At 35.0% G+C, this 9,202-nt stretch overlaps 1 protein-coding gene across 1 annotated transcript in view; it reads left to right on the top strand.

Annotated features, from left to right (window-relative positions):
- Nucleotides 1-9,202, top strand: part of DYNC2H1 (dynein cytoplasmic 2 heavy chain 1) — a 169,281-nt gene that overhangs the window by 46,252 nt on the left and 113,827 nt on the right. Inside the window, exons 45-52 of the mRNA XM_009641758.2 lie at nt 1,150-1,294; nt 2,565-2,667; nt 4,160-4,327; nt 4,463-4,587; nt 5,736-5,984; nt 6,763-6,871; nt 7,898-8,011; nt 8,335-8,477. Coding sequence (XP_009640053.1) covers nt 1,150-1,294; nt 2,565-2,667; nt 4,160-4,327; nt 4,463-4,587; nt 5,736-5,984; nt 6,763-6,871; nt 7,898-8,011; nt 8,335-8,477 — 1,156 coding nt within the window. The remainder of the gene's footprint in view (nt 1-1,149; nt 1,295-2,564; nt 2,668-4,159; nt 4,328-4,462; nt 4,588-5,735; nt 5,985-6,762; nt 6,872-7,897; nt 8,012-8,334; nt 8,478-9,202) is intronic.

Below are 9,202 nucleotides of genomic sequence, written 5' to 3'. Positions count from 1 at the left end.
AAAAAAAGTAAGACCCGTGGGTTGAGATAGAGACAGTTTAATAGGAGAGAAGAATAACAATAGTGATAATAATAATGGTAAGAGAATATACAGAATATATAAAATAAGTGATGCAGAATGCAATTGCTCACCACCCACTGACCGATGCCCAGCCCGTCCTGAGCAGCGGTCACTCCCCCTGAGCTGCGATCACTCTGCCCAAGCTGTGACCACTCTGCCCTCGACCGACCAACCAACTAACCCCCCTCCTCCCCCGAGCATGACATTATATGGTATGGAATAGCTCTTTGGACAGTTTGGGTTAGCTGTGCTAGCTGTGCTGTACTCCCAGCTTGTTATGCACCTGGGCAAGCAGGAGAAGCTCAAAAAGTCCTTGAGTAGTCTGAGCACTACTTGGCAACAGCTGAAAACATCAGTGTGTTATCAACGTTCTTCTGGTACTAAATCCAAAACACAGCACTATGCTAGCTACTATGAAGAAAATTAACTCTATCCCAGCCGAAACCAGGACACAGGAGAAGGGGTAATGGTTTTAAACTAAAACAGAGTAGGTTTAGACTGGATCTAAGGAAGAAATTCTTTACAGTGAGGGTGGTGAAACACTGGAGTGGGTTGCTCAGAGAGGTAGTGGAGGCCCCATCCCTGGAAACATTCAAGGCCAGGTTGGGTGGGGCTCTGAGCGCCAGGTTGGATGGGGCTCTGAGCAACCTGATCGAGTTAGCGGTGTCCCTGCTCACTGCAGGGGGGTTGGACTAGATGACCTCTAGGGGTCCCTTCCAACCCAAAACATTCTATGATTCTATGATTCTATGATTCTATGAAGTGTTTTAAATGTTTCCTGTTGGATGATTTTGCTTTCAGTAAACTGCTTTCTGCACCTTTACATTAAGGTGCTGTTTGGTTACAAAATTGGAGAAATTGAAAAGAAGTTTGTTTATTTGTTTTTAAGCTTGAGCACATTTACAGATGTATTTAGAAAATTTCTGAGTGTGGCCTATTGCAATAAAACAATATTTTTACTTAGCTGCTAGATGGAGATGCTATTCATCGAAATTTCTCAGTAATTGTATATATAACCTTGAATTATTTTAATAAAAAAATTAACAATGATAGTCCATATAATGATTACTTTTTTTCTTTCTGTTCTAGCTATCCTGGAAGAGACCAACTGCAAACTATTTATAGTTCCTACTTGGAACCTGTATTGCAGAAAAACCTGAAGAATCACCCTGTTTGGAGTTCTTTACCAAAAATACATCAGCTAGCAGGATCTATGGTTCAAGTATATGAACAGGTATGAAAATTTAATTTCTTTTTTTAAGGAGATGGAACATTCACCATTTAAAAAAAAAATTAGCTTTTGATATTAACAAGAGAATAAAAAAGTTTATCAGTATTAAAATCTAAGTTTATGTCTTTTTCATATTGTTGATATACATTTTAAACCTACGTATTTGCAGAGAATCCCAGGTATTAGAGGGAAACTGAGTAAGTGGTAAGTGCTCTTGCTTTCCCACAGATTTATTGTATGATTTTGTTGAGCATCTTAACCCATCTATACTTTCAGTTCCTGATTTATATAAGGTGGATAGTAGTGTTTTCCTACTTACTGCATGAGGATACAGTGTACTTTAATGATTCTTATGTGCTCAGACGTTACGGATGCTATTGTGAATACAGAAGAGAGATATGAGGGTGGAGTCCCTTATACATATCAAGGACTATCTATTAAAATTTTATACAGTTAAAAATAGGTCCTTAGACACACCAGTTATTTTTATCCTCCTAGTTAAATTTTTTCAGACCCTTACTTAGCAAAACACTTAAATACTTGCTTTCCTTAATCATGTACATAGCCTTACTGGGGTAGCTACTGTGGGGATGCAAGCACTGACTGTGTGTTCCAAGAACGTATGCATGTCCCCATCTAGACAGAACCATGATGTAAAACTAATCTTAATGACTGGAATGCAGGTGTAGTCACTGGCTAGCATGCATCAGTTAGTAGGAGTTGCATGTGATATTATGAATGTATTCTAATAAATCTAAGTTTAAATCTCATCACACAAGGACCAAATAACTGATGAAGGCAGTTATTCTTTGAATTAAATATGAAGTTTTAAATTCAAATATCCTCTTTGGGAGAAGAGTTAGTATTTCTGTAAGTCTTTTGTAGTGACTAAGTGTTACTGATTCAGGTAGTGTTTTTTATTACACTTTTGTATTTCCTTTGCACTTTATATTTGATATTGCTTTAAAAAATTGTGTGTTTTGTCTAATAATACTGCACTAACAGTCTTAGGTGACACAAGCAGTTGTTTGCATCAAAAATGTTACAGAAGAAAGGTTCTAATTATGAGAAAGTCTTTTGCGCTCAGAAAATGAGATTTAAACAATTCATCTGTACACTTTCAAAAAACCCCAAATGAGGGCATTAATAAAATATCTAAATATGTAGTCCTAATAGGAAACTAATTTATCTGGTATTTTAGAAAAATCTAAAGCTACACTTCCAAGTGCTTTACATTTTAAAACATCACTCCCCTTCCCTGTTCTTTTTTTAGGTACGAGCGAAATTCACAGTTGATGATCACAGTCATTACCTTTTTACACCATGTATTCTTACTCAGTGGGTTCTTGGTTTATTCAGATACGATTTAGCAGGTGGTAAGTCCCTTATTTGTTTTTCATTTATAAAGCAGTTCTAAAATGGCCTAAATTATTATTGATGTCAGTCTTACTGTTGACTTCACATGCAACTAATTCACCTATGGTACACTTTCTAAACTGTGAACTCTCTGTAGCTCAGTAGAGAGAAAAAAAATGCCTAACAGTTCATTTCATAACATATAGAAAACATGTTTAAAACACTCAATGATGTTTTAAAATGTGTGGGAACTAGTTATAGAATAAGGAAAGTTATTAGGGATTGCATTCTGTACTATGGGAACTTGAAGTGTACCTCTTACTCCCCACCATTTTTTTCTGATTTTTTGGGGGTTTGGGGTTGAGGGTTTTTTTGCGCATATGTCTTGTCTTCTGGATTCCCAGAGGCTTGCCTCTCATGCTTCTCTTTTTATACCTGGTTATATAAAACTGGTGAGGTGACTGTGGAACTACAACTGATACATATAATCTCTGACCTACTTAACAAAAGAAGAATATTACCACTCTTAAACATACAGAAACATCTATAAAACTCTCTCACCAGTATAAAAGTTTACAATTATCTATATAAGAGCCTACATATTCTTACAGTTTGGGGATGCTTGATAGTTACTGTCTAGTCTCAAAGTTCTTCTTCCCTTAACTTTGGAAAAGGTGAAATTTGCGAAGGTATTAGATTTTGTGTGCTTTTCCAAATAGACAGCATAGGCTTCTTCCTAATATTGTTTTTGTCTTTGAAATTGCTCTTATTACTAGATCAGGAACAATTACTCCTTGGTGTGTTTTAGGTCTTACATTAATTAAAAGGTTGCATAGAGGGCTGCTTAGAGAGTATAAAAGTAGTAAGAATGTTATGGTTGTATTCCATTTATTTTCTGAGATCATCAGATGGTGTAAATGTAGCTTGAATGGGGCTGGGTAATCTCTTTAATCTTTTTAAAGACTCCATTGTTGTATCTGAAGGTGACATATCCATACGCTTTTTCAGTGATGAGCAATATGGCATGCCATTTATTCATCTCGCCTTCCTTCTTAGTTTTGTGAAGAATATTGAAGCTTTGTATTCTCTAGTGGCATTTTATAATACAGACTGGTTTGGGTATTTATTGTTATTTTAGATTTATTATCAGCCTTTCTCTTCCCTTTAGAAAGTGTCTCCTGGCTTTTTTTGTTTTCACTGCCTGGACTTTTGTCTTTTAATTTTTCTCTGCATGCAACACCTTATTCATTTTCATTACAATGCTTGCATTAAACTGTAGAACTTGTTTTAATAGAATATGTCTCATTTTATCTTACAATGCTCCATAAAGATATTATTAAAAAGCACTTCATAATGTTTATGTTTTTCTCTTATTTTTTCATTACTGATGCTGTCCTGCTGGTATGTAATTTCACTTACTCATTTTCAATCTCATATTTTGAAATGGAAAATTTGAGAAATGTAAAATTTATTATAAAAATATAAAGTTAAATCTCTCCTTAAATTTTGTAGGATCATCGATACAAACTGTAGACTATGTATTGGAAATTGTTGCTTACGAAGCACGTCGTTTGTTCCGTGACAAAATTGTTGGCATGAAAGAACTCCATGTATTTGATAGTATTTTGATAAAGGTGTTTCAAGGTGATTGGGGCTCAGATGTTCTGGACAATATGGCAGGTAAACCATTTGAGGTGTACTACACAAACCTGAAATATTTGTTTAGGAACTGCCTAATCAGATCAGTCTGATCAGGTCAGTTAGTGTAGGACCTGAGCACCTTAAACTTTTGAATGTTTCTTTTTATTTTCACAGATATCTTCTATGTAACCTGGGGAGCTTGTCAAGAGGCATTCATCACACCAGGACAGGCACTACCACCACATGGGAGGCCACTTGGCAGACTAAACTCAGCAGACCTGAAAGATATTATTCAAAAAGTGAGACAAGATTAAAGAATATACACAGCAAAGATTCACAGCAGTTATTCTAGATATTTTTTAAAGGAAGTAACATGCGAGCACTAGGTTTAGGGTGGGATCTGCTGCTTATTCAAGGAATCATCTTTTGCATTTGGTCAAGCCAGGGAAGCTTTGTGATTCTGTGTGGCAGGCATTTGGAAGTATCATGTAGAAAGGTTATTTTAACAAAAGGGCATCAGTCACATTTGCTGGTGATTTCCAACAGTCTGATGAACAGCATTTTGAGAAACATTGATCTGCATATATGTTTGTGTATTGTTTGAGTACCAAAGTATTTTATTAAATGTTTACTTTCTGAATTTTTAATTTGCTGATGTAATTTTTATTTGAAGAAATACAAGTGGATTTTTTTGACATTTGGCATGCTTTTAAACAGTAAAGTACAAAAAATGAGGTTGTTGAGGAAACGCAAATGTTAACTCTGCTAGGCGGACTGATTTTCAGGATGAGAGCTTTGAGATCATCTTCCCTTATTAGTAGTGCTTGATGGACTGCTTTTGGAGATAGGAAGCTACTCCCTCTCCTTTATTGCCAACTTGTGACCAATAGACTATATGGGAAATGATGAAGTTCAATAACCTCAGTAATCAGAATGTTTGGGTTTGTTTCTGACTACACAATTGCACTGGGCTTCAAAGATGAGGTTTTATTAAATATAACAAGGCCAGAATTTAATCTTAGGGTCTGTTATTATGCGTGTTTCACTAGGAAATTCCATAAGCTGCAATTATGTAGCAATTAGCTGCCTAAAACAGTCTTCTAAGTTATGCCATTATTAATTAATCTCTAATTAGATACACAGCTCAGACTTTGTTCTGGCCCATTACTTATTTTTAATTAATTCAGTGGTAGATTTCTATTTCAATATATCAAAGACTTCTAGGGTGTCCTGGTGCTGGGGGTAATGTGATCTGTTCCTTACTGGTAAAGGGTGTGTGAGGTATCTAAATTCTGTCAAATAAATAATTTACTCACAGTAATGAATCCCAACATGGTCTCTTAAGCTTTCAAGACCTTTTCTAAACTTTTAAATGTTGGATGCTTTCATATCTTACTGCTTTTATTTATTATTAGTGGACACATTTCTTTTTTTTCTTTTTTAATAGGGTATTATTCATTATGGGCGAGACAGAAGAGAGACAGAGATTTTACTGTTCCAAGAAGTCCTCAGTTATATGTCTAAAGTGGACAGAGTGCTAAGTTTTCCTGGAGGATCACTTCTTTTGGCAGGACGGAGTGGTGTAGGTCGTCGAACAGTTACCTCATTAGTTAGTCATATGCACGGAGCTGTTCTGATTACTCCCAAAATTTCCAGAGGCTATGAGCTGAAGCAGTTTAAAAATGATCTTAAATATGTAAGTCACTCGGTGTCTTCCATTTTGTAGTCTTGTAGGTGTGTATTAAAAAAAAAAAAAGAATATGGAAATTCTGAAGGTCACAAAAGTGTTGTGTGAAGAGATATTTTTAAGAAAAGTAAAATGTCAACAGTCTAAATGAAACAAGTAGATTTTCAGAAGCTCTCAGTGTTTAAATGTGCATAATCTTCTTCATAGTAATTACCTGAAACTCTAATTTTTTGAATACCAGACCTGTTTTTATGAGTGTTGTGGACTTCATAAATTCTAAGTTTATGTGAAATTCGAAAGGTTTCTTTCATGTGTGTATTTTCACCTTTGTATATATTTTCATATTCTGTCTCTACTATAGTCTGCCAGTTAATAGGACAGTAGCTGAATCAAGTAAAATTGTAGTGATTGATGAAAGTGTACATATTATTTAAAAAGAAATGCAAACCTTGAATCAGGAGTTTCCCAGTACCTTCAGCAATGCTAAAGAAAATTCTAGAGCTAAGCCAACACAAGAGTTGAATCACATCCGGAACTTAAATATACTCTATGAAAGAGACTTTTTTAATATATTTTTCATTACCAAGCTGTATGTCTAGGTGGAATGTTCTTTATATTTGATATTTCATATAACTGAATCACCTAGAAATCTTTTGTAAATATATAACAGTTTACATTCTGTGGAGAAAATATGTATGTAATATATAATCAAGGAAAGATTATCGTTCACTTATGAACAATACATATATTCCATATACTGAGATTTAAATGTCTTCCCTGCTTCTAGGTGATGGAGCTTGCAGGCATTGAAGCACAGCAGGTGGTATTGCTGCTTGAAGACTATCAGTTTGTTCATTCCACGTTCCTTGAGATGATCAACAGTTTACTGTCTTCAGGTGAGACAAGACCAAAAAGACTATGGTACTAATTTTATCACACAGAGTTAGCTCAATGAGGCAGAATTAGATGGTTTTCTAACGTTATGTCCATAACAAAAGTGTTAGTTAGTTTTCTACACTGTTTTGCCTAGAATGCTTGTAAATGAGAAACTGACCTGAAGTTCACTTAGCTATCCTTTAACCTACCCTGTAGTACAGGTGCTTTCAATTCCTCAAAGTTGCAAGTTAAGTAACTTACTTCAAATGAGTTCTTTACAATAGTGTAACAACAAAATAATAATGTGTTCTACTCTACAGCTTCCCTTTTCTCATAAAATTCAAAATTGAGAGGTGTCCCAATGTTTTACTAGATTGTATAAACTGAGTCCTTTACTTAATGAACACCAGCAAAGCCCGCTTTTCTGAAGGTAATGAGATGATAAATAGTAATAAAAAATAACAAAAGTGACTTTATTATGTTATCTAGCTTTGTTCTTTGATCAGAGAGATCATTTAAGGACTAAGCCTAACTTATTAAATATTTTTTTGGAACTGCAGTAGTTTAAGAGCTGATTGATAAGGGCACCAGATTTTCCTGTCTCTCAGGTGCAAATCCAAGCCTCCTTACAGTATCAGATTCTCATCATCTGTGTTAAACCAGTGTTAAACCTCTATGTCTGAGGACCCAGATAACTACTCTCTTTCATTTTTCTCTTTTCTAGTGTATGACAAAGTCTGGTTTGATTTGTTTTGTATGCAGTATTGGATCAGTGTCTTTGGGTAGTGAATGAGTTTTTGAAGCATGTATCTGTAATGTAAACAAAGTAGGCGGTAAAGTTAAATGGGATCGCTATAATTTAGTTTGTTGTTTTCATGATAATGTGAAAAGAATGATGAAGTACATGGGATGATACTTATGAAAGTATGGAGGTGAATATTGCCATACTCAAATTCTCTATACAGAGAATTCAAGGGAATCCTTCAAAGGAATTTGAAGAATTATAGTGCTTTTGGTCTGACATTTTAAATTCATTCTTCAAAAAGGAGAAGTTCCTGGGCTATATAAAATAGAAGAGTTGGAACCATTGCTATCTCCTCTGAAGGATCAAGCTTCACAAGATGGATTTACAGGACCAATTTTCAACTATTTCACATACCGTATGTGAACAAAATTATATGTTATAATTTATTACAAGGTTACATTTACAAAAGTGGTGTCATAATGAACAAATAATTTTTAACATGGTTCTTGTCTTGTGAGCATTTTTAACTTTTCAGTCCATGATATTAAATTTAGTTATTTAAGTTCTGTCTATAAACATTCCTGCCCTAGTGTGGTGTAATGTAATAGTGTCTTTTTTTCAGAAATTACCTTGTGATAAGAATTTGAAGGACAGTGAATTATTTGTATTTGCAATAAATCTACCATCATGTAGTCCAATTGTTATCTACTAAATATTTAATATGTTGCATTTTCTTAGGGATTCAACAAAATCTGCATGTTGTCTTGATCATGGATTCTACCAATTTAAACTTCACAATAAACTGTGAAAGTAATCCAGCACTGTACAAGAAATGTCAGGTTTTGTGGATGGAAACCTGGTCAGAAGACAGTATGAAAAAGGTAAATTGCATTAGTTCAAAACTGCGATTTGTTTAAATTAGTATCTCCAAAAATAACTGTGCTTTGGTGAATAAGATAAAAATATTTAAACTTGTGAAGGAATAATTGTCACTGTGCTTATTTAATCCATTTGTGCAGTCCTACAAGGACAAAAAATTCTGCAGAACATTTAAGTAATATTATCATTGTTATTTTACTAGTAACATTATATTTTGTTCTTTCTGTGTGCTGACTTGAACAAAATGCTGACTACTATGACTCTGATCAAACACAGCATTTAAGAACAAAATACAGCTGGACTGCAAGCAAAATGTTCATGTCGGCTATGCTGGTGTCTGCTGTTACTAGTATGCCTGAAAGCTAGTTTAAAAATAAGTTTTCTGTGTGTGTATGAGCTGCTATAGCTCTTAAGACTGCACTGTAAACCTTGTGGTATTCTTGAATCTTTGTTAAGTGTTTTGCCTCATGGAATGGAGTCAGTGTGTTCTTTTTAGGATCAAAATCTGCTTATTTCAGGATGTTCTCAGTGTAATTTCGAGAAAGGTAGATATATATTCTATATGTTAAGAGATTGCCAAATCCAGTACCCTGATAGGGGCAAGGCTGGCACAGCTTCACGGCCCCAACTTGAACCACTGGTGAACCTGAGCATGTATTCCCAGTAGGTGCACACAGAAACAGCTATACAGAGCATACACCTTCCTCCCTACCCACCCCCCTCCATC

The sequence above is a fragment of the Egretta garzetta genome, unplaced genomic scaffold (genome assembly GCF_000687185.1).
Source record: "Egretta garzetta isolate BGI_Z169 unplaced genomic scaffold, ASM68718v1 scaffold547, whole genome shotgun sequence".
NCBI classification, from domain to species: domain Eukaryota; kingdom Metazoa; phylum Chordata; class Aves; order Pelecaniformes; family Ardeidae; genus Egretta; species Egretta garzetta.
Note: the sequence above shows the minus strand (reverse complement) of the source record. Positions and strands in the feature narration are given on the sequence as shown.